At 37.5% G+C, this 25380-nt stretch overlaps 1 protein-coding gene across 1 annotated transcript in view; it reads left to right on the forward strand.

The window, feature by feature from the left end:
• Nucleotides 1–1265: 1265 nt before the first annotated feature.
• LOC132260659 (uncharacterized) overlaps nucleotides 1266–25380 on the forward strand; it is a 92548-nt gene continuing 68433 nt past the window's right edge. Inside the window, exons 1-2 of the mRNA XM_059758933.1 lie at nucleotides 1266–1748; nucleotides 19861–20295. Coding sequence (XP_059614916.1) covers nucleotides 1671–1748; nucleotides 19861–20295 — 513 coding nt within the window. The 5' untranslated portion in view covers nucleotides 1266–1670. The remainder of the gene's footprint in view (nucleotides 1749–19860; nucleotides 20296–25380) is intronic.

Raw genomic sequence — 25380 nt, forward strand, 5'->3', positions numbered from 1 at the left:
TCTGTGTCATTTACTCTCAATATTACGTGGCTTTGAATAATTTTTCAATTTTGTTTGCTAGACAGTTATGACTTTTGACTAGACTTTGGCTCAAGCATAACAACTCGTCTGGAGCAGCTCAAAAGACATTTGATGGATTCAGAGCGTATCATTGCGAAATTCGTAGAAATATTGCAAAATTGCCATTAAGTAATTCAGATTCTCCGTAAAAGATTCTTAATTTTTGAAGATATTCCAAGGATGAGAGCTGGAAATGGTAAAATATTCAGAATATCTGCATTGCAAAAGCATATTTTTCGACAAATTGAGACAGTTTCTAAAGTATTTTGCTGAGAACAACCGATTTTGTTGCTTTTCTAGGTTATGATATTGATTCAAAACAGATTCTGATGATAAAGTAATCCTTAAAATGAAGAAATTTGTGTTTATTCTAAGTATATTTCTCTTTTTCTTACGCAAAATTGGACATTTTTAAAGAGAAAAAGCTTTAAAGTAATTCATAAACTTAAAAAATATAGTTTTCGTGTATGAGAATAATTCTTTCTTCTGTTATTTCCGCGGTTATTTCTTTAAAATTGCAAATTTAGGCTCAATTTTCAGTAGGAAGGATTTCTTGGGTGAATTCATAACCTTACAATTTAGTTTTTCTAAGCATTTTCCAAATATGAAACTAGAAAATTAACATTAAAATTGCTCATAAATAAATCCTTCACATTAAGATCAGTTCTTGCAATCTGAAATCATCGCATTTGAAGAACTTAAAGTCAAAAATGAATTATGAAATCAGTTGAAGGAGTCTTAAAAGCGATGGAAAATGCCTTTAAAGTGTTAAAGAGTGAACTAGAAGATCACGATCGTTTCATTTCCTTCGCATTTCTTTTCCACCTTATCTCGGTTGTATTTAATTCTCCATACAACATTAAACTTTCAGTTGATGCATGTCTTTGACTTTGCCAGTGGAATGAATCTTTCATGTTGCATTTTTCACTGTTTTCCCCGCGTGATTGTTGGATGGAAAAACTAACACCGAAGACGCTCAACTGGGAGAAACACACCGCTGGTTGTGTGGCGTATACAATTTCATTTATACTGGAGTGCGATTATGAATGAGGCATCAACACCGAGTGAATTTTTCCCGCTTATTTGCCGTGCTGCCGAGTGGATTGCGCGCAGCGTTGACGGTTGAGGCATTTTTCGATGATACCCATCCATTCAGTTTATCGTGAGTCGCGGCAACTATTGTTGTGTTGTGTGCCTCTATCACAAGAGTTGTTCATTTTCACTGTTTTTCTCTGCTTCTGCATCAACACACCCTCTGAAGTTTTCTCTACCGGATTGATTTGGCCAATTCCCCGCGCGCGCGAAACCCCGCAAGAAGTCCTCCTTACTTTTCCTCTCCTTCCCCGCCCACCTGAGCGCAAGGAATCCAATCCGTGGCCGAGAGATTTTGCGGTGTGGTGTTTTCGCGACGAAATCTCTTGGATTTGCATTCTGTGTGTGCTTCAATCATGATGATGGTGTATGAATTACTTGTGCAAACGTTGGATTATTTGAACTGACAGGCAAAAAACCTTGAAGTCATCAGCGTTGCCGCGGACGCTGGAGAATTCACACATGAGTGGGTGATTCGAAAGAGTGCTGTAAAGAAAAGAAAAAAATATCCCAGCAAGATGGCCTACGTTGTGTGGAGAGTTCTTATGAAAAAGTACACCAAAGCCCGACTTGGACTACAACGAAATCCGCAGCTTGTAAGTTTTTCTCTGCATTTGGAGGTTAATTGCATTAATAAATTGTTTGTAAAACAATCAAAGTCAATGTAAGAAAGCAAATGAAACCATTAAATTGAAAGTGTACTCTGGGTTGATTCACAATTTTCGTTCCGCCAAATTATATCTGATTGTTACTTCTTTCATGATTTAGAGGTGAAAAATTGCTGAGAAATATCTTCTGCACTGTTTCCTTCTAAATAGATTGCCTCAAAGCAAGGGGCAGATATTCTGGTTGGAAGTGTTGTACAACTTCTACATAATTCTGTTTAAATTTTATCAATTTTAATGCCTTTTTCTAAGTTATGTGATTGATTTAAGACAGATTCTGGTGATTAAAATCATGAAAATTTTGTTGATTTCGGGAATATTTCTCGTAAAAAAGCTTAAAAGTCAATCATAACCTAAAAAATGTCATTTTCTTCTAGAGAATTATTTTTTTCCCTAGATATTTTTGCGTTTTGTGCTTAAAAGTGTCAAATTTAACGTAATTATCTTAAAGAAACATTGTGTTATTCGCCATATTTACTAATTTCCTGGTGTAAAAAGGTTCAAATGAGTTCAAGAAGGATTTTAAAAGCCAGATTCATAACCTCACAATTTTATCAGATTTTATTTAGAGTATTTTCCGGCCATAAAACTAGAAAATCAAGTCAGAAATTTGTTATAAGCGAATCAAGAAAGATTAAAAACAATTTTTATAATCCGAAATCTAAGCATTTGAAGAGCTTAAACTTCTGAGTCTGAAGCCTAAAGAAATGGTGTACAGACTTAAGGCATATTATCTCCCCCTTGTCTCAGAGTCATCGAGCACTGGGAGAAGAAGAAGACACAAATTGTGTCTCGTTCTATCTAGAAACATCGCTGAATAGCTGTGAGTGTTGCTGAAGAAAAAAAGTAGGGCTTCACAAAATAAGAAATAAGTTATTGGCTCAATTTGCGCCATCATCAATCAATAAGCACAATTATTAATTTGGTTAATGCTATATTTAACCAGCCATTGAAATCTGACAAGATGATTTTTTTCTGGGTTACGCCGAGGTGTGTCACTTGATGGATTGTTAAACATGAGCGCAAAAGAGAACATTTCTACAATGCAGGGTGACGGAAAAATTGTACAAAATGTATAAGACAAACAGCATTTTGCCATTGAGTGCAAGATAAGTGTTTATCGAAGCTATTGGCGGATTTTTTTTCTGCTGTATATATTCGCTGTCCTGAAGAGAGACACGTGGGAGTGGCAGAGCATGAAGTAATCCGCGAGAATCCGTACTTACACCCCCGCTTTTGTATCTGCATAGATAGCAAATCTATCGCGCCACACACGAATATGAATATGTATTGCGCAAATGAGTGTGAGCCACTTTTGTGCGATGCATTTTTCCTTCCCCCCCCCCCGTGGAAATGCCCACAACACGTTGCTCTGCGAGCCATATTTTCTCAAACCATCATTTATGCCTGAAAACGTCACAAAAAGTGCACAACAAAAGGTTGACTTGCCAAGACGATGAAGAAGATGGAAAAGTCCAGGAAAACGAAACGGGCCACGATTACAATCTAAATGGTAATGAAGTCGGGAAGATGGATGTAATTTTCATGTCTCTCATCAGGTTTAAAAATTAATAATTAGCAAATTTCACTAATTAATCCCTTTCCTTCATTAAATTCTTTGCCATGATGCGTTCTTCATTGTATAGTTTCTTGCGATAACATGATGTATTTTGCACGGTGAATTTTTTGTTTTAGCACAATTCTTGCGTTCCCACGCCAAAGGAAAATGGGCGAGTTTTAGAAGAGAAAAATATACATTTTCCATGATTCTCCATGCTAATGCTATCAGTCGATCAGCTAATCTCACGCCACGATTATGATAATTATTAAGTGGAACAATCTCATGGTTGTGATTTAAAGTCTAGAATCTTAGAATCATTTTTACCGTGTTAAAACGAAGGATTTTGAATTTTCAAAGTGTAACCAGTGAGATTTTCTCCTTCGTGGGTGTCCAATTAGAGCATTTCAATATAACAGCCGCAAAACATGAAGCTATTTTGTGTGTAAATTCTCTAAATTACCCACTCTCATTGCCCAATGAGGAGATCTTTGTCGAGCTGTGTGGTGATAAAGCGCATTAGGACGAAAAAGTAATATCTCGCGGTGAAATTAAAGGCACGCAGAATAATTTCTGCGTCGCGAGATCGTGACTATTGCAAAGAAAATGGCCATACTTTGAGCAATCATTTGGTCTTTAATTGAATTTCCCACGAGCAAAACAAGATCGGCCCGCGTGACCCTTTGGCATTAGCCATGCGCGAAGCAGAGAAATTTGTCTCTATTGATAAAAGACTATCGCGCGCAAGATTCAATATTCCCGCCTTCATCTGGTGGTCCACATTCGGGGAGCCCAACCTTGACAGTGAGAGAGAGACTCCTTTGTGGAACGCTCGAAGACTTCAATAGATGCTAATCAATTAATTCATCATGCCAGAGTGGCAAAAAAGTAAAAGTCAAACATTGCTGACTTTTCAGCACTTTGACTCGCTCATCCGTAAAATTGGGGAATCTTTCCCTCTCTTTCACTTGATGTGCACTCGCGGAATATATAATCGGTCGCTATTTTCCTCACTTTCAAACACTGCTGCTCAGTTGATGGAGAATACTTGCGCGCACCGAAGCAAAGTGTTAATTTAATTAATGCAAGAAATAAGTGGATTTTTTTCCATGCGCCTCTGCGCTATTTGCCATGCCAATTGCCGATGCTATCATTCTGGCGTGCTTCATGGACTTCTGGAGGCATGAGAGATTGGCATATTATTGATTTTGTCGTGCAATTGAAAGTTTGGCGAGCATGAAATTGGCACAGTGTATCTAAATTTGCCACTTGCAGCTCTGCTCATCAGCTCATGATCTCTACGCCACACAAAGAATGCAAACAGGCATTCTTCAGCCCCTCAACACTGCGGTGCTTTGCATAGTCTTCAGCATATTTCTGCCTATTTGGAGAGTGTTTTGCAAATCTGCACGCCTGGTTGGGACACACCCAATGCTAAGAATATGAAAATATGCGAAGCCAGCGCTAAAGAGTCAAGCTTTTGTTTAGTGCGGTGTCCAAAAAATAAGAGCAGAAATCAAATGACTATGCTTTCAGCATATAAGCAAATATTCCTTCACAGTTCATATACTCTCGCCAAGGTTATTAGACGGGGTTTTAATTTATATTCCTCACGTCTATTCGCTCCATAAAAAAAACCGCCTCGCGTCGCTCTCCTGATCCTCTGGAGCGTACAATGGCGATAGACGTTTGTGTGCCAGGGAAGAATTGACCCAAGGATGAAAATATTCTACATTCACGATGAGCCATTTGGCTAGAGTGCTGTAAATTCCAATTACGACGGAGCTCAACGTGAACGCCATTCCTTCGTCCGATCGTCACCTGAGGGGGTAGCAATATTGGTATAACAGTTATTCTCCATTCTATGCTGATGCCCTGCTATATGTACGCAAAATTACACTTAAGTGAGTCAATATTGAGGAAGAGGTCAGACACTTTGCAAACACTGCCGATTCGCCTAATTCTCCTGCCGTTCCTCACAAACCGCTCTTGTCAGCGGACTCACGGCGCTCGATGGCTCAACAAAGAAGTCAGAGAGATGTTATTTTCAGCTGTATATAGGCCACTTCTTTGAGGTGTTGTTCTGGCCTTTGTAGAACCAGAATTATATCGGTGAGAATCTTAAGAAATCATCCCGCTTCGTTGGAATCAAGGGAGAGACTAGTCGTCTGCGCAAAGAGTACACCTCAAACCGTCTCTTCTACAATACTTTCACAGTGGGAAACCTTAAAGAGGAGGAAAAACTATTTCTTTAACCTTTCTTTCAAAGACAGAATAAATAAATTTCAATTTAAAATAGTTTATTATGAATATCATAGAATATTTCATGATATTGCATGATTTTTTATGTTAATCTGTAATTATCTTGTTAATCTGGCAATTTATTAGTGATATTTATGATTTTATATGAATATCATATAATATTTTATTATATTGTATAATATTTCGGTTAATGATTGCAATTTGTATGGAGTAATTAAAATTTAAATGAAAATTAAGAAATGTTTAAATAATCCAAATGTTAATGATCTCAAATAGCGAGTTAGTTTTTTCTTTAGCGAAAATTAAAGCAGGACATTAAGAAATGAGTTTTGAATATTTAGAAGACATCCTAGAACCAAATCCTGATCAGATGCTTTCAATAAAGTGTAAAATCGGAAGCAAAGTTGATTTAAATCAATTTGCAAGTGTCTTAAATTAATTTTCACTACTGTATTTACCAATATTGAATGACGCACTGAAATATATTCAAAATGAATCCTAATAAAATTTGTACACCGCGCATTGAAACTCTCTTCCCCTTGCTTCTGACACACTTTGTGTGTCTTCCATTGATTTTGTCCTCAAAATCATACTTGATGAACCATTTTTTTTTGCGAAATAATTTGCCTTTCTGTCACTTGATAAATTAGTGCGCAATTGCATTTTTTCCACAGCCAAAGAAAGGCTCATTGTTCATTAAATCGAAATGTAAGTCAATGAATTCTATTCACACAATCAGGAAAATCCCGACCAGACGAAAAAAAAGTCTGCTTTGTTCAGTATAAAAGAGCATTAGGAAAGAGTCTGCGGCTATACATCATCAAGTATCATGCGATTTGCAGAAGAATTGAAGAGAATCTGAATTGACGATACATAAATCATGTGTTGCAATTCTGGGTCATGTCGTCGTAGAAGTGGAGATTTTTGCCAAACTGATTAAGATGTGATGGAGGGAAGTGAGGCTGGGCTGGAATTAATATGAGAAATTTGTTTGTCAATTTGCACCGGCAACAGCCAGACAAACAATACTCACTATTAACTTATGCCCGCAATTTAAGTGATTTATGGAGACGCGCGGCTGGAATGAGGATGGAAAAAAGTGGTATTAGAAGATTTTCATGTCTCTGGAGGTGGATTGGGATTCTTCACGTGCCTTTCTTGGCGCAAAACTAGTGTGCGATCAGAAATGTATGACGTTCCGAACAATGCCAAGTTCAAGAAATTAGATATTCGCAACATATTTTCTCTCTCCTTCGCGGCAAATGCATGCAGCATAGCGCAATGTTTCAGACTCTTCGTGAATTTCTCCAATTAATTTACTTCTTTTTCTTGACTTTTTCATGTTTGCTGAAAGATGGAAAAGTCGAGAGAGAGAATTAAAAACGCAAAAATGTTGGATTTAATTCAGTAGAATGTTTGCTTCCAGCATAAATGGGTGGTGTTTAACTGGCAGAAGGCATTTTGAGTTCTTGAATTGCGTGAGAAAGACCATCAGGAAGGTGATTCACAAGAAGAAATTGTATTTCCACAGAAGTAACTTACATTAATTGATATTTCTGCCTTATAGATTTCAATTCACAAAACCCGAGGGGAGGAAGTTTTTAAGGGAAAACCACAAAGTGAATGAGGCTTTTCAATTAAGAGAAAAAAACATATTCTTGCACGGCACAGACTAATTAATTTCTTCCCCGAATTGTTGATATTGAGTTTTTGGCCCAGCAAAATCTCTTCCTGAAATTCATCCTCGTGTGTATAGTTTATTTGGTAATAAGATAGGAAGTTTGTTGAGACTGCATTGAAGTCAAGCTGCGAGCGGCATTTCATTTTTCAATTATCTCAGCCATTAATATTAATTTTCCCTAATTTATTTGATGCATTGATGAACATATTATGACTTTTCAGTTCATTAACGCTCGTGCAGGAAACCATCAAATTTATTTTTAAATGTCCCTCGTTGCGAGTGGAGGAAAATTTGTATGACACTCTGCGGGTGAAGTTTAGTGCTTGCCTGGCTTCCTATGCATGGGAGAATATTGCTTGTCAATAAATGGGAGTCGTCGATTTGCAGAGGGTCAAGTGTGTGTTTTGAGAGACACTCCCAAGCAAACCATCACAATATTCACAATGTTTCGACGGCAGCATTTTGCAGACGCGTGAATGAGTTTCAGCGCATCGCTATTCATTCGCCGGATGCCTTTTTTCAATTGATTTTCCGCTGCTTCGCTGATCATCAATGACCAACTGTGAGTCCAGCGACAGAGGTTCTATGAATCACTGGACATCCTGCAAATTCTCACTGGCCTTTGTCCGAAAAATTCAAGAACAACTGGCATCGATGGGTGATTGGAAAACTATGAAAAGCCAAAATCGCAATTTTCACACAATCACAGCAGCGAAATTTGCCTAATTGACTTTAAAACCCTCAAAAAGCCTTCAAATCGTCGGATAAAGTGCAAATATTGCTCTGTATTTATTATTTTGGAAATAGTTTAATTGATTTTATTGGTTTTTATTGAAATTTTTGACTAAAGTATGGCAAAAATCGATTTACAATAGTCTTCGGGTCGATTTTATCCAAACAAACTCTAAAAAATCAATTTTTCATACTTTAATTGAACTTTTCTTGAAAGATTCCTATGAAAAAAATTTAAAAGATATGAGATATATTCATTAAAAGTCTAAAAATTATTTTCTAAAAAGGCGTTTTATGCGTTTAATTGCAATTTTTGAGACATTTTCAGTCTCAAACTATGTAAAATTGATTTTACATAGTTTTCAATCCACCCGTCGATATGCAATTGTAGTGCAAATTGTAAGTTTGTTGAAGTTTTTGAACTCTTCAGAGAAGAGTTATGTATTAAAAATGCCGCTCAAAGTGGTGAAACTTCACTTTTCACACATTCATTGTCTTCTTATTTCCGCAACAAAGAATGTCTAATTAAAATTTTTAATATTGTCTGTATAATTTAAACTTAATAGCATGAAATGGAATTTGAATTTATCATTATTTACCCAAGAAGTCATCATCTGGGCTTTTCAGTAGTGCGACTTGGCGTCGCACAAAGTAGAAGATTTTCCTTTTCCAGACACACAATTAAACGCAAATAGATTGTCTCTTCTCTTAAATGGTTGGGATTTTTCTTTCTCTTGCGCGAGGAAAGAGAAATCCAAGCATTTCACACTTACGCCAACTTCAAAGACGCGATCATAAAAATTTTCGCCAAATACGCTGGCGAAACACGAAATAATCTTTTTTACGGCCGCCACTTTATTTGCTGCTGAAAAGTTTTTTTCAAAATTAGGTAACAATCGTGTCGAAAAAGCGGAATATTATTCGGTCACCTACACTTTGTGGCCATGTTTGAATAAGCAGTCGTCGCAATTTCCCAGCGATAGTAAATTTATTTATTATTTATGATATGTTTTCTAATCGGCTGCAAAACTTCCACAATGCCACAATCCAAATGTTAAGATTGTCTTGATAAAGTCCACTTGGAAATTGCCAATTATTTCACATTGCAATTCTGCGAAAATTGTCTTATTTCACTGTGAAACATATCATGTTGTGAAGATGGAAATGGATGTTTATTTGCGTACGACAAGCGAAATGGAAAAGAAACACTTTCTCAGGGGAGAGTCAATTGAAAAGAAAATGACAATTTATAAATATTTGCTGTTTCTTGGCATTATATGCAAATTTTATGATAAAATTCACTGCAATGTATAAATTGTCGGTCTTAGATTGCTAACAGGGGCAATTTTCTTGGGGAAAGAGCAAAACAGAAGTGGAAGTACTAATTATGGGTTGCGTCCATTGCTGAGAAGGGAAATAAATTTTCCTTCCGAAGAGAGAGAAAGAGAGCCGGAGAAAAGTCATAGTTTTTCGGGGCACAGATATTGTTGAATAAGTTTTAAATGCTTGTTCAGCTAGTAAGTGGTTTAAGTGGTGAATCGAAAACTATGACAAGATGATTTTTCATGTTTTACGACACTCTTTATCTGTTTAACTACAATAAAATTTTCCAGATTTGTATTTTATAGGGCAATTGTAAGAAAAATAGTCTTAATTTGCAGTCAAACGCATAAATTGTCTCTTTAATTAGCATATTAAACGTATATTTTCGGGATTGTCCTAAAATATTCTTTGACTTTGAATTAATTTTCATTCATATTTGTCATATAATTGATTTATTTCACTCAAAATTTACACAAGAACTATTAAAAATCGATTTTGGAAATTAATATTTCCAGTTTGTCTATTAATTTAGCCATATTCTAGTTAAAAATGTCAATAAACACCAACAAAATCAACTTAAACAATATCAAAATAATTATTACAGAGCAATATTAGTACTTTAATGAAAGATTTGGTGTATTAATGTGATTTTGAAAAGGAAAAAGGGACGATTTTGACTCTTCATAGTTTTCGATTCACCCGTGGAATTGCTTTATGTCATTAAATTTTACTAATTTATGCAGAAACTCCCTAACTTTTGATTAGAATGCAAATGATTCTTAATATATTGCCCTGGACATCATCATCATCATCACCGTCGTCTTCTGGCTGGGATTCAATTTTGATGGCATATTTAGAGAACCTTGAGCCCGTGAACAAATAATCAGTTGACTTATTTTATTTTCCATGCATAAAATCAACAAGTTCAATCACCCGTGCGAGCATGTTGGCGAGGTATGCATATTTAGTTGGAGGAAGAAAAAAAGAGTGAAAGACATAAACATGTGAGAAATGAAGTGATTCAGTGAGTTGAACGTCTTCCGAAGACATTATTGAATTAGAGCAACACAATGACTCGATCAAGATTATCTGTCTGTGTCGTCTGAGCAGCAATTGCCTTCTTACACGATCTTCAAAGCAAATTGATTCCGCGGCATCGTCCAGACGCGCGCGCAATCACTGGCGATGAGTGCATTGCACGAGCCTCAATTAGGGCTTGGCAAATTGTGACAATGCCCGCGATGGATTTGCATTCGGCGGGACACAGTATCGTCAGCGGTGATCATTTGGCGGAGCTCGTGGGACCATGACATACAAAACCCAATAACTGGGAGCGTGTCGAAAAGTCTCAGATAAATTGTCAACCGTGCTCGCGAAGTGAGTCAGTGTGTGAGACATGAAAAGGCGATCGAGTGAAAAATCAACAATAAATCCCATTGTCATGCTCGCAAGACGTCGCGAGGCGCCAAGAGGCCTCATGGGAGCAATTAAGAGAACCTACAGAGGCGGCATTGCTACCATATCAAGAGACTTCCATCGCAAAGGCGCGATAGCACCAGGCAATGATCTTTTAATCGATTGCGGATTATTATGCAAGCGCTGAATGCATAATTAGTCCGACGCCCATTTAGGCATTTCGCTTGACTCACATTGCCGATCAATTGTTGCAAAATTCAGCCACGAAAGATCAAAACTCTATAAACATTGACGCTTTTCTTAGAGAATTTCAACTCCATTGAATTGGCCCCTGTCATTTCGTGAAATCTCACGTGGCCATGACTTTGGTGCTGTATTTGGCGTTAAACTTCCTCGGCGAGATGTTGCGAAAAATATCGTGTTGGATGAAGAATTGAATTTAATAATGTGAACATTTTCCAAGCAATTCGTTATCTTGAGCAATCTACGAATTCAATATATGCTAAATTCCAAACTGTATTTCTAAATTCTCCGTATTATTTGTCGGACAAACAGAATTCAAACTAATGAGGACTCCAATGAAATCTGAACAGCTTGCTTAGTGAGCCAATTTATTACAATAATGGCAAACTCCAAGAGGTTACTGCTGCGGTTAATTGCAAGGGGGAGATAGTATGCCTCAAATCTGTACATCACTTCCACATTAATCTCCGAATTATATCGAATTTCTTAAGTTTCCATCCGATATTTCTCTCAGAATCGATTTTGAACCGCTTTTTTTGGTATTCTCCGATTATAACCTAAAATATCACTGAAAGGTCTTGAAAGAATCATTTTGAAAGCTTTTAAAGTCGCCAAATTATCTGGTAAGAATTGCTGATTCAGAGTCAGAATTGTTCAAAAAGTTTTCTAAATGACTTTTTTGAGGTTATGCATGATCTTAGCACAATTTAAGTTACTTCTTTGCATTAAAGGAGTGCAATTCAAGGAGGAAATTATGTTGTGTTAAGTTTCCATCCGATATTTGTATAAAAATCGGCTTTAAACCGCCTTTTTTCGGTATGTTTTGCGATCATAACCTCAAAATGTTACTAAAAGAACTTCAAAGAATCCGTTTGGAAGCTTTCTAGAGTTAGATCACGAACTCAAAATTGCTGTTTCAGAGTCAATGTGATCCTGGAAGTTTCCTAAATGAACAATTTCCAAGTTCAAACGACTATTTTTGAGGTTATGTTCAATCTTAGCGCAATTTGCAGTGTTTCTTGACATAAAATTATCAAAAAAGCACTGTTTGTTGTTTGCAAATGCTTAATTCTGTCAAGAATTAGCAGAATTAATGTGCTACAATGAGAATTATTCACTAAATCTGTCCGTAATTCGTTACATAACCTAGAAAAATATGATTACGTTTGTTTCTGCGTGAAAATCTGAGGAAATTCAAAGAATCGAGATGATTTGTAAAGGAATATTGTATGTTTTTCAACGCTTCCACTTCTTAAGTACTTCTCCTGAGCTGTACACCACTTCTGACTCTATTACTTCCCCCTTGGTTAATTGGAATAGTGAATGATGAGAAAGTGGGCTACAATTATCGAGCAGAATCACTGAGTTAATTTGATGATCAAAAAGCTCTTAAAAGCTGCAAAGTATTAAAGATTAGAATAAAGTCTCTATTGCTTGAATTTTTGGTCCACAAATAAACCTTGCGACGCTGAAACTTTTCTTCGTGCCCTTCAGCAATTTCACTCTCAAACTTTCGTTTTCCATTTTGCGCCAAAGAAGTTGTGTGGTGAAAAAATTCTTTTGTACATTCTGATGTAGACAATTCAAATGAAAGTGGCGAGGCTTGTAAGTGAAAAATCAATAAAATGTGTCAACTATTTTTGTAGTAAAAGTGCTAACTATGCTGTATTTGGGCGCTGGAAGTTGTTTCTGTCACTTTTTTTGTGGGTGGACTCTTCACGCATGTTATTTATTGAGATCTCAAGATGTACAAATTGATCTATTCATTCTGCCATGCCGGGGCAGTGGTGGGAAAAAAGTGCACGCCTGTGTCCCAGAAGAAATTTATTTTAATTAATTTTTTTTTCCTCCACCAAACACACAACTTCACACTGCGTCTTTGTGGTGCTTTTATTTTTGCATTCAAATATGGCAGAGCTTTCATTTTCACGTGCCATAAACGCATTTTTACTCTCGATTGTCGATTGTGCCGGAGATTTATTTTAAATAGAAAATTGGTGGCGCGTCAGCCTCATTTTCCCCTTTTTGATGGTCGGCGGCATGTTGACCGAGATTTCTTTCACATTCGGTTCTGCTGTCTTTGCCATGCTTCGCCATTAGGCTATTGTTGTTGAATTTTATTTGGACTACAAAGAACACGCACAATGTCGCCAAACATCACTTCCCCGCCTCCTTTAATTAAATCTCTAATGAGGAGCAACTGCAACGGTGACCGAAGCTGCCTTCTCCGCGAATTGCGCGCCATTAATTCAAGCAAAATGCAACACGCGGTAGGCAAAACGATATCGATTGATGGTTGCATTGAAGTGTCTATTATGACAACTGTAGTCCAATTGAGTTCTAATTTATTCACAAAATCATCCACATCGCGGATCTCGGCCGCTAAGCCGCGTGCATTGGCACAGAAGACATGTGAAAAGGCCCTCCTGCAGGTTCATCTATCATTGCAGAATGGGGCAAAATCGAAAGCTCCCATTAGTCACCAATAGTCCGTAATTTCTCCGCCAACTTGCCCATTCAGCATCCATGACTCTGGGTGTTTTGCTCTTCTTGCACACTCCATCATGAGCTACTCTCAAGAGGTTCCCACTTAATGCTCACACGCATTCTGCTGCGACGCTTGTCAATTTTCCTCACGACAATGCCGCGGTATTATTTCTTATTTTACCATATTGAGGCAGAAGGCGAACACGGTCGCACAGAAGTGCCTATAAATAAAACTTGTTGATTAAAAAATATTACTTTTATCATTAGACAGCGGACAGCGCACCAAATTTGAGAGCAAGCGCAGCATGATGCTGATATAAGGGCAATCTCAATTAGTAAATTATGATGTTAATTGAAGAGTGGCTTTTTCTCTCTGCAATTTAAATGCGCCGCCGCAGTCAATAGGATTCAATTTATGGGATTATAAACTTAGTAAGTTAAAGCTTTGGCGAAGAAATGCGCAAGAGCTTCACTGTTGTTGTATTAAATCCGCATATTAGGCCTAAAAATATGCTGAACTGATTCCATGTGAGGAACATGAATCTCAGCATTCTCAGAGTATATCATTTTGCATAACAATGTGAGCAATATTAATATGTTACTTGGCAAAAACAGCTATTGAATTTCATAACATCGCCTAGACAGTGCATTTTGCCTACCAAAGTGAAGATTTACATGTGCTCAAGGGGCTGCTAATGTAGATTTTGAGTGTCACAGCATCTTGCGTCTTAAGAAATAAGCTCAGAAATACATTCTAAGCGACTAAAGAGCAAATACTTGAAAAGAAAAATTTAAATCTGTGTTAAATACAATAATTGGGAGAAGATTTTGTAAGAAAAATGTGTTTTGTGGGTGAAAAACGAGAAATTGTAGTAAACTTGTAGAAGAACTTATTAATACTGAACGATTAAAGGACTCTTTACGGTTTTAGCATTTCTACAGATTCTCGATTTAGTAAAAATTAGGAAGTCTTTCCACTATCACAAACACTTTTAACGCTAAACCCTGCGTAAAACCGTAAATATCCGATTGAAGATTAAGTATTTAAGCAAAGTTGTCTATTTATTGAGGTGTTTTCTAGCTTTTCAGCTGAGACATTCGTCTTCCACTCTTTCAAAAAGACTTACAAAATTTTTATAATTAAATTTGAAGAAATAACAAGATAAAATATAATTTTTTAGGTTGAAAACAACGTCGAAATCGTTCTTTACACGAAATCAGTGCATCGCGATGCACTGGAAATGCACTGAAGATTCTCTGGGCATCTCAAGTCAAGTGACACTGTATTCCCGATATTAGCAACCCCTTGACTGTGCCAAAGTGCACTGTATGAAGTAAGGGAAGTGCTTTTCAGTGCGATATTGACATCGCGCTGTAGAGCGCGTCAGTTTTAAAGTGCATTGTTGTGAAGTGCAATATCTGCTCGCGCCTCGCATAAAGGATGACACTTTCTCAGGCTGCGCGGGGAATTTTATTCGTCATCGTGTGCCATTGTTAATGGCGGATATCGGAGAATCTGATGGCTCGATCGGAGATTTTTCGAGGAGCACGAAAAAGAAGATCGCTTACCGTGGAAATGAATGCGGAGGGCCATTGTGGCACAACGGCCGTGGGAGTGACGTCCATTAAGTGGATAGACGAATAACACTCTCTTGACTCCACCACACAAGAAGGTGTCATAAATATTGTTGGGTCTATCCGTGCAACTTCTTACATACCACCATCATCCGTTGCGTATCTCTTCACTATTTTTATAACATCTCCGGAGACTCCTCAACAATACCGGCTCTAATGAAATTTGTATAGAAACTAATATTAAGTGCTATCTCTCCATTATTCCCCTCTTCCCATCCACAATTTCACGGTGATCTGGCATTAATTGAAGGAATTGGCGTGCCTACAATGTATCTTCGGATGATTGTTGTGCGAATTTAATTTTGCAGCGACAACTTCACATCCCAGCGAGCCGCAAGAGCCAAAAAGAGCTCATATTTTAGCTATAAAGAGCTGAGATATGAGCTCAGATTTAAATGAAATTGAGATGAAATTTCGATTAATTTTCTTAGCCAACTTCTGAGTTTTCTTGCAGTGTTTCGTTTAATATTTTACTGAATTTTACCCCAAATCCAAGGGGAAAGTCACTCGCAAGTTGAGATTATTTGTGATTATTTTTGATTATTCTGATTATTTTTCAATTTTATATGGGAAAATAATAATTTTTTGATTATTTTGATTATTTTGATTATTTTTCAATTTTATATGGGAAAATAATAATTTTTTGATTATTTTAGTCAAATAATCGTTTATTTGATTTGAGAATATTTAGTTTCCTCTAAAATCGCCTTGTGACTTCCCCCTTGTCCAAATCTCAACAGAGTGCGCTTCTCACCTTGCTAATGTCTTAGCAAAAGAAAGCAAAAATATTTTTTAGGAAGACATTTTCCTCGGTGTTTCGATTCCTTGTGAATAATTAAAAGAAAAAGCCCAGAAAACAACTCGTATATTTTCCTTTATTATCAACAAATTGCTCTATATCTTGTTTCTAATTGCCCATATATCTTGTCGGTTGTTCTCAATCAAATTATCGTCCATAGCAAATCACTATATATATATAGCGGTCGGTTTGTGCGAACCTGCGCAATGTGAAAACCATGCCTTGGAATTATTCAGAGAGAAGCCTTTGCATGGCAAATTTGATGGCAATTGAGAGTGAATCACACGCTGTGAGCATATTTGATGGTGACTCACGCCAGGACATCCGCCTGATCCTGTGCCGGAATGTGGCAATTGGCAAATCTCTGGAATGTCATGAGCTTGAGTCATGCTTGGCATGAAATTGAGGGGAGAGAAAATGGAAAATTTCCACTGGATGTATTTTTTGCGCAAGCGTTTTTCCGCCCAGATGCCAAATGTGACCAAAAATTTGGCGAAAAACTTCGATATTTCACGGGTTGAAGGCAGAGGAAAGTAAAGTGAAATTGGGCCCTTCTTTCGTACCTTCGATTTCTGTCTTGGCAGCGCGAGTGCAATTGATTGGGAACAAAGTCACGAGGCCGCAGGGTGAAGAAGTACATTGGCAACCACTCCCCACTTATTTGCATTGGCGTTCGCTTTTTCGGGTGGAAAGGAGAGGACTTGGATTGCCGGAAGATATCCTTTGGCTGACTTCAGTAACCTTCACGCGACGGTTTGCATCTGACCTACTAACGTGTGACTCCCACGGTACAAATTGCGCACAAAATTGGATAAGTAAAACGAAGTAACACACCCATTTTGCTCATTACCGTGTGCAATTCATATCTTCGGGCCGCTTGAGAACTGGCCGAATTTGGCCAATCATTACAAAGTTGCAAGTGTCCGTGAGTTCAACGTGAAGTGTTCTTTCTTGCCACTCTTTCGCCCGTCCTGGCAAAGGATCACACAGCCAACTGGATTTCCTGCCACGAGTTTTGTACAGACAAAAAGTGATTTCAACTCAGGATTATTAGTGGTTTTTTGTGTGAAAAAGGAAAAGGGATACAAAACACCACGCCAGCAGACAGAATAGTATGAAGGATGTATTTGACACGTAGAAAGAAGGTAAATTCTTCAAGTGTCTCATTAGCAGTCTCACGCTAAATTGTCTTCTGTGTGAAGCCGCATATTTGCATTGCAAATGTGTGAAATATTCTACTGGGTAAACCTGAAGGGACAGCCTTCTTCGAGGCCCCTTTTGATCTCATCTTTGCCAGAGAAAATCAATATTCTCGAGAAATGTGCCAATTTCTCACGTTCCATCCATTTGATTCCACACACTTCAGCGTGGCTTGGAAAACACCTCATGAAATTGCCATAAATCCTGGCAAAGGACCTGTGTTTGTTTTGAGGTTATGACTTGAGACCATTTTGCGAAGCACTTTCCATAAAACTCAAGGAATTTGTCAATGAAATTGTGATGATTCAGGAAGTATTGAAGGGAGATTTTGCTCATGTTCTGCACTTCAAAATGCCATGGCGACAGACAATATGAAGGTTGGCATCTAAAAAAAGACCATCGGAAAGAAGCTACACGCCTACAGGGATGCTGTACACATTCCTCGGCACATCTTGGATATATAGATAATGAAATGTCTCTGCGGCTTAGAACCTCCGTGGCTCGCAGAGAGCATAAAATGTGCGGCGATGGTACTAAAAAGCAGGGTGTGCGTCGTCGCTGTTCTTGATGTTTATGCCTCATGCCACAGAGAAATCTTCATTTGGACCTTTTTTCCCCCGCGAAAGATAGTGCAAAAATATCCACCAGAACCCATTGAACTCCCAATCGAACAAACAAGGGTAAAGTGAATGGGACACAAGATGTTGTTTTTCCATAGAAACCCAAGCAAATGACCTCAATGTGGGTGTTCTCATTCTGGTGATATCTTTTTTTTTATGCGCACTCGTTTGGACAAAAGTCTGGGAGGGAACATAAAACTATATTCTGTGAGACACCGCTGAACTTATGTGCATTTGTTTTATTGATTGCAACCATTAAACTGCCCCATGTGAACTTCTAATGCTAATGCAGTGAAGTGAAACATGAGAAATTGAGGGCAAAATTGTGCCGGGAAAGCATATTCTTTGGCAAAAGGGAAGAGATTATGAGTGGCTTTAGATTTGGATCTTGGAAATTGTTCTGCACAAGCGCTGCTGATAAGGAATAAACTATTCGTAGGAACTTTCTAATTTTACCTGCAAAATTAACATCCGATATTCTTAAGGGGTTGCATAAAAGCCAGTCTATCAGATTTCGTCAAGATTTTCCACTGTGAATCTAACCAAGGGGGAGATAATATAGTCAGGATCATTCACTAATCACGGACGGATTTAGTTGAATATTTTGCACTTTCGCACATCAATTCTTATGGTAAAGTCGTCAAGATGACTAGTCATTGACAGAATCAAGAGTTTTCATGCGATAAATATTGCTATTCTGTATCTTGGCAGCCAGAAACGAACATAACCTCAAAAATACAGTTTTGAACATGGAAAATGTCTATTAAGACGCTTTTCTGCACAAATTTGACTTGAAATCAGCAATTATGAGTTTACTGATGATTTTATCATCCAGAATGCTTTCAATTGGAGTCTTTTAATATCTCTTAGTGATATTTTTGAGGTTATGGTCGGATTTTTACCGAAATATCGCATGAAATCCTGAGATTTTTAGTATATTTAGCAAATTTCTCTCCAACAGCCTTAAAACTTGAAGTGCCGGAAGTGTTAGGAAGTGGTGTACAGATTAAGAGCATATTATCTCCCCTTTGAGTCTCACAAATTTGAATTTATATTGAAAACTGTAACGATCTTCATGCTATATCGATTTTAATCGGATGTTTTACTAACCCATTTATGAAATATGATTGGGTCTATAAATGTCTGAGAAAACAAACACATTTCTTTCTCCACTCTCGTTGCGCGGGCCACGCGTAACTTTTCCACGTGTATAAATGTTAGCAATCGTGGGAGTTTCCATGCCAAATTCAACTGACATGCATGAAAATCATGAAAATATTTTGATATCTCGTGCACGCACAAGTTCGCACTTCAAAGCAGGAGAAAAAATAGAAATTAATTAGTCAGCGAATCCCTTGGCACAAACGCGCAATTCTACGAGGCGCAGGTAATTTGCCAAGAATTAGGTTGCTTCGCGAGCACAAGACGCCAGGCCACGGAGGAGGTTAAAATGTGAAACTGCACGTGTTGAGATCGGAAAGTGGGATGGGGCGTCATGAGACGAACATGTGAATGAAAATCAAATTCACTTTATATGGATTGAGGTGAATTATGAACTGAGATGTTGAGACTCTGGGCAAGAGAGTCGCGTAAGTAGTCCAATCGTGCTTTATGAGGTCTAATGAAATTCTTTGTCGTGTTCGGAATGTGTTCCATTTCTTCCCCGCTGTCTTATACTCTTAGTTTCATTCCTGTCGCGCACTTCAGCTGCTCGCGTACCTCCTTTTGCAATTAACCAAATTTCTAATCTCCGCGGCCACCTTTCGGCGCGCCGCGAACACCGCGCGCGCGGTCTCAGAGTGATTTACCAATTTTGCGCGCGCCAAGGAGCGACACAATATCACCGCAGCTCTAAACGTTTCGCAGAGACGCGAGACAACGAGAAGAATCACTATTTTTTGTGCCATTTTCTTAATTTAATTTCAAAACATACCATCACGCGTCTTGTGTTCAGTTTTCTTCTGTGAGCACAGCAAACTTTCTCACAATGGCCAAGTTTCTTCTTCTTGGCACAAAGTCGTGCGCAGAGGATTCTAATTGAGCCAATTGAGCACTGACATGCCTTTCCATCTCTCGCTTCCTTCCAGGTTCAACCGTCACATGGCGGGAATACGTCTGAGAGCGAGATGAACGCCAGGATCGTAAGAAACATGGAAGAGCATAACGCCCTGGCCTGCCAAGACGCCACCATTTTCATCTTGGACGAGAGTGCTAGCTATAATAATAGCTTAATTCGCGGCGATGTGCGTCGCAGCAAGTCGCGCGTTCGGTCGTACTTGAAGCGCTGCAAGGATGCTCTGATTGGCACCTCATCATCCGCGGAGGACAGCTGTCCAACCACCCACGAGGCAGTCTCCCAGGCGCCATCCGCGACCTCCTGGTACCGCGAAACCGCGCCCGATGACGGAGCGAAGGTCAGCGGCACGGATGACACGGAGGGTCCTTCGGCGCAGGACGAGGCTGGAGCATTGCCAGGGGAAACTCCTGCCGCCACAACTGGAGGTGGCATCCATGGAAACGAGGTATTGAATTTGAGTGGATTGAATCCGTTTGACTTGCTATTTGGGTTGATATTTGTGACAAAGTGTGTGTTGAGCATTTAGGATGAGTAGATTTCACATGGAATCAAGTACTATTTTCCCCTTGGTTTCCTCCACGCAACATGCGATAATTCAATAACTTCTCTTACATGGAAACGACTCTGTATTCTGATTGTATGGTTTAATCGTCTTCACACCCTCATTCCTATATTTTTCAAAAGTCTCTCTCTCTCTTCCACTGTAAAATCCACGCACTATTATCTCTTTTATCACTCTCTGACGCGGAGATTTATTGACTTGGCTCGCCGACTTTCATCGGGGGAAGGACGTGAATGCAAAGTCTTGTAAACATTCAGTATTGAATGAGAGATTTAAATGGTGATTAAGATGATTACATGTAAGAAACGGCTAGATGACAATTTCCACAGAAAGAGTTTCTCTCGCATGGACGCACTTTCGGAAATCGAGCCTCTTGACGGTGTGTTCTTCTCTTCCTCGGGATGTATTTCAGCCACACGGGAACACCCTTGAAGGCCTCTCTCTCTTGATGCCGCACGATACGGGAAAAGGGAGTTGTTTGTCTCTCCGAAATGCTGGTGGTCCAACGCACATATATATTGATTTCCCCTGTTCGCCTGTGGCACGCATTGTGGCGCGTACCTCAGTGGGAACCCCGCGGCGAGGCGACCGTAAAAAATAATTCAAATATGGGTAAATAGAGAGAGAGTGAGAAAGGGCTGAGCGGAGAGTAAACACAGAGTAATGATTCCCTCAGATGAGGTCCACAAAATCATCAGCACTCCCTTCAATTTAGCGTGCTTTGTGCGCGAATAAACACCATAAATAAAGTGAGGATCAACTCGACGGGTGAATGGAAAACTATGAAAAGTCGATTTATCATAGTTTTCGTCGTATGTATTTTTGAAAAGTCTTTTATTTGTTCTTTCTGTACAAGAATTTTAAGATTTGTATCTTATGAGACAATTGAAAAAAATCTTATTTATCTAAAAAGTACAAATGGAAAAAAATTGTCATGTTTTGCGAATGAAAAGTCGAATTTTCATTGTTTACGCTGTACAATTTTTCCAAGAAAAATGTCTCAAAAATTGCAGTCAAATACATTAAACGTCTTTTTTGGAAAATATTTGTAGATTTTCAGAATTATCCTAAAATGTTTTTTTGGACTTTAAATGAATATTTCTCATATCTTTTAAATTTTTTCACTTGAAAACATTAAAAAAAAGTTCAAGTGAAGTATTAAAAGTTGATTTTTTGTATAAAATCGACTCAAAAACCATTAAAAATCGACTTTGAAAAGTAATATTTTCAGATTTTCTATTAATTTTGCCACATTTTAGTGAAAAATTTCAATAAATACCAATAAAATATTTACAAAATAAAAAATACAGAGCAATATTTTCACTTTAACGAACGATTTGAAGGCATTTTGAGTATTTTGAAGTAAATTTCGCAAATTTCGCAGCTGTTTTAATGCAAAATTTTGAACTTGCTTTGCTGAAAAATGACGATTTTGACTTTTTATAGTTTTCGAGGCACCCGTCGAACTGGGTGGGCTGGAAGTGACGTAAATTCACCATTTGCCTCATCCTTTGAGGCCTCTAAGGTGGATTATTGCTGAGATTTATGTGTGTGTGAAATATATTACTGCACATGACAAAATATTGTTACAATATGCGAAAGAAACTGTATGATTTTCTGCCACTTGCAAGGGTTAATCGGCGAGTTATTATGCATATTTTTCCGCAAATGACTGAGCAAGCACTAAATCGCGATGATGTTCGCGTCGGTGCTGCTTTTTTGCGGAGTGTAATTCTGCCGTGATTGAAATTTATTAGTTGGAAGGCATGGATGTGATCGTTTGCAACTGTTTACCATTTCATTGGGCTTCTTGGCCACCGTTTGTGCTGATCGTTCATCAAAAGGAACGATGATTGACTCCTGCAGACGTTCGCGCATATTTATTGTTTTCTTTTTTTAATCTAATGCTCATCGTGATCAATTGTTGCTGGCGAAAAGAAAGTGTTAAGACGTCATCTGTGCGTCGAGATTCCTGAATTCTTTCTTCTCAATGGCGTGTTATGGCATCTCAAATGAATTTTATTACCTTCAAGTAGGACTTTTCAATATATTTCACTTCTCGCTCAGCAATACCAATCAAGATCAAGCTGTGATATTCATACATCTCAAGAGAAGTACTCTTCGCACTCTCGCCCATAAATTCCCGCATCTGAAATTGCGTCAATGCACTTTAAAGTGTTAGCCTGATTAATGCATCTGCTCGCTGAGTGGCTTCACAATTGCTCCAAGAAGTCTCAGAAGAAAAAATATCATGCAGGCGCACGAGTTCCACTGAATGTGATTCCATCGCAAGGAGACCCATTGAAAATTGTATACGGAAGTCTTACAAGTTTGCTATATGGAAATGTTCTCAATGAAATTAAATTGCTGTTGAACATTAAAATACACAATTACGCCACGGAGATGCCGCGCGCGTTTATTGATGAGGAAATTAAGAATGCCACACAGAGTCGAAAATTATCCAATTTAGCTGTCACACTAAAAATTCTTTACATATTCATTATTCCTTGACATAACTTCTCATAAAAACACATAATTGGTATATTCCACAATAGTGGAAATTGCTGTAAAAGTAGCCAAAAGGGATTTCAATTAAATATACAAATCTCCATAGGAATGCATCGGAATTGGCCTGTTATTTTGCATCTTGCATATTTATATGCATATCAATTGAGCAGCAGGGGTCGTGATTACAGTGCGTATATGAGTGAAATGGATTTAATGTGGAGTTGAGATTGCGTAAGATTGAAGATTTTTATGGGCATTGCCAAGGGGCAAATCACAAGGCGATTTTTGAGGAAACTCAATGTTCTCTAATCAAATAAAATTAATTGTTTGAGTAAAATAATCAAAAAATGATTATTTTCCCAAGTAGAATTGAAAAATAATCAAATTATGATTTAAATAATAAAAAAAATATTTTTTTCTCAACTAAAATTGAAAAAAAATCTAATTTTGAATACATAATCAAAGAAAAGATTATTTTCCCGAGTAAAATCATAAAAAAAAAACAAAATAATCAAATTCTGAAATAAATAGTCAAAAAATGAATATTTTCTCAAACAAAAATTGAAAAATTATTGAAAAAAATTACAAAAAATCAAAATAACCAAATATTAAATTAAATAATCAGAAACAAATTAATATTTTCTCAAGTAAATTTTGAAAAATAATCATATTTTGAATAAGATATCAAAAAAAACAAATCCCAAGTAAAATTACATAAATATCTCAATAATGAAATTCTGAATTAAATGATGAATAAAAATAAATTATTTTCAATCAATTAATCAGAATATTCCGAATATTTACAATTATTCAAGTATATTCAAAATTTGATTAAATATTCCGGAGAATAATCAAAAAATAATCAGAATTTGTATGAAATACAGAATTTTTAATCAAATATTCAGCAAATTATCAGAATTTTCTACGAAATAATCAAAATTTGAGTAATAATCACAAATAATCGAAAAATAGTTATTGGTCTCAACTTGCGAGTGATTTTCCCCTTGGGCATTGTGATCGATCGGTAGGTTTTACGGGTTTTCATTTGAATAACAAAGCAAATTCCATGCAAAGATCGTGAAAGATTACGAAATATGCCAGTGCAATTCGATCGTGATTTCTCTAATCTATCTGCCAAAGAACTAAATATACAATTTCTTCCAATTCTCTTCGCTCTTCCTCAAATTATACGTCGCAATTAATTTTTAATCATTTGCCAAAAATGGAATTTCATAACAATTTCACTTTACTTTTCGGAAGTCATCCACCGGAAATACTTCAATTGTCACTCTCAACGGCCACAACATGTAATCAAAGTTGCAAATAAAAACAGTAAAAATTGCAATATACTTTTTCCGCAAAAATATCTATTCTCTCTGTTGCCATTTCAACTCTAATTGGCGGATCACACGGGGCAAAGAATTTTGCCATCGGGGATAGTTGGGCGGTAAAAAAGGTGCGAAATGGAATAATTTTGGACATGAGGCAATTCTTTCTTTTTAATGAAACTGAAATTTCTTCCGGATTATCGCGCCTCGAGGCCGCGTTTCACACTGCGCGATGCACGATGATGGGTTAGAAATTGTGGGCATCGCAGATGGAGAAGTATCGGCCAAGTGATAGACAGAAGAATGCAGTGTGAATCCACCATGGAATAAATGATGATAAACGATCAATTTATTATATCAGGCGTCAATGAATGCGCCGCCAATTGGCCACATATCTGCATATGATTTCACGTCAGTCTCTCTCTCTCTCTCTCATCGTCTTATCTAATCTATTCCTGCGTTTGTCTATGGACAAATAGTGTTTTGTGCAGTGAAATACAGCCTCGGTGATTTCATCAATTTCATAAATATTCTCCTCTGGTGGTGCGCCTTGGCTACGTGGTGAATAAATAAAGAAGATGCGTCCCATAAATCTTCAATCACATAAATTTTATTATGAAAATTAACATTTGTGTGCTACAAGTCAAATGCAATCGCGCCGTGTGGACGTTTTATATTGATACCTCCACTCCGATGGCCTTTCTTTTGTATACACATTTCTCTCCAAGGGGGAGATAATACGCCCTAAATCAGTACACCACTTCCAAACACTTCACAGTTTTTCCTCAATTATAATCTCTTAAGTCTCTCAATCTCTTAAGTTTCCATCCGATATTTCTGCAAGAATTCATTTAAAAACACTTTTTAGCCATCTTTTTCAAACATAACCTAAAAATATAACTAAAAGATCTTAAGAAACTCTGTTTAAAAGCTCTCTAGATCACAAAATCATCTAATTTTATGACTAGAAATTGCTGATTTAGAGTCAGAATTATGCAGAAATTCATTTAAATGAAATTTTTGCAAGTCCAAATGATTATTTTTGAGGTTATGTTCCAATTTAATACAATTTACAGTGTTTCTGTTGTTTTTTCTCCAATAAAACACCCAGATCAACGCTGAAGACTTATAA

The sequence above is a fragment of the Phlebotomus argentipes genome, unplaced genomic scaffold (assembly GCF_947086385.1).
Source record: "Phlebotomus argentipes unplaced genomic scaffold, Phlebotomus argentipes genome assembly scaffold_18, whole genome shotgun sequence".
NCBI lineage: Eukaryota > Metazoa > Arthropoda > Insecta > Diptera > Psychodidae > Phlebotomus > Phlebotomus argentipes.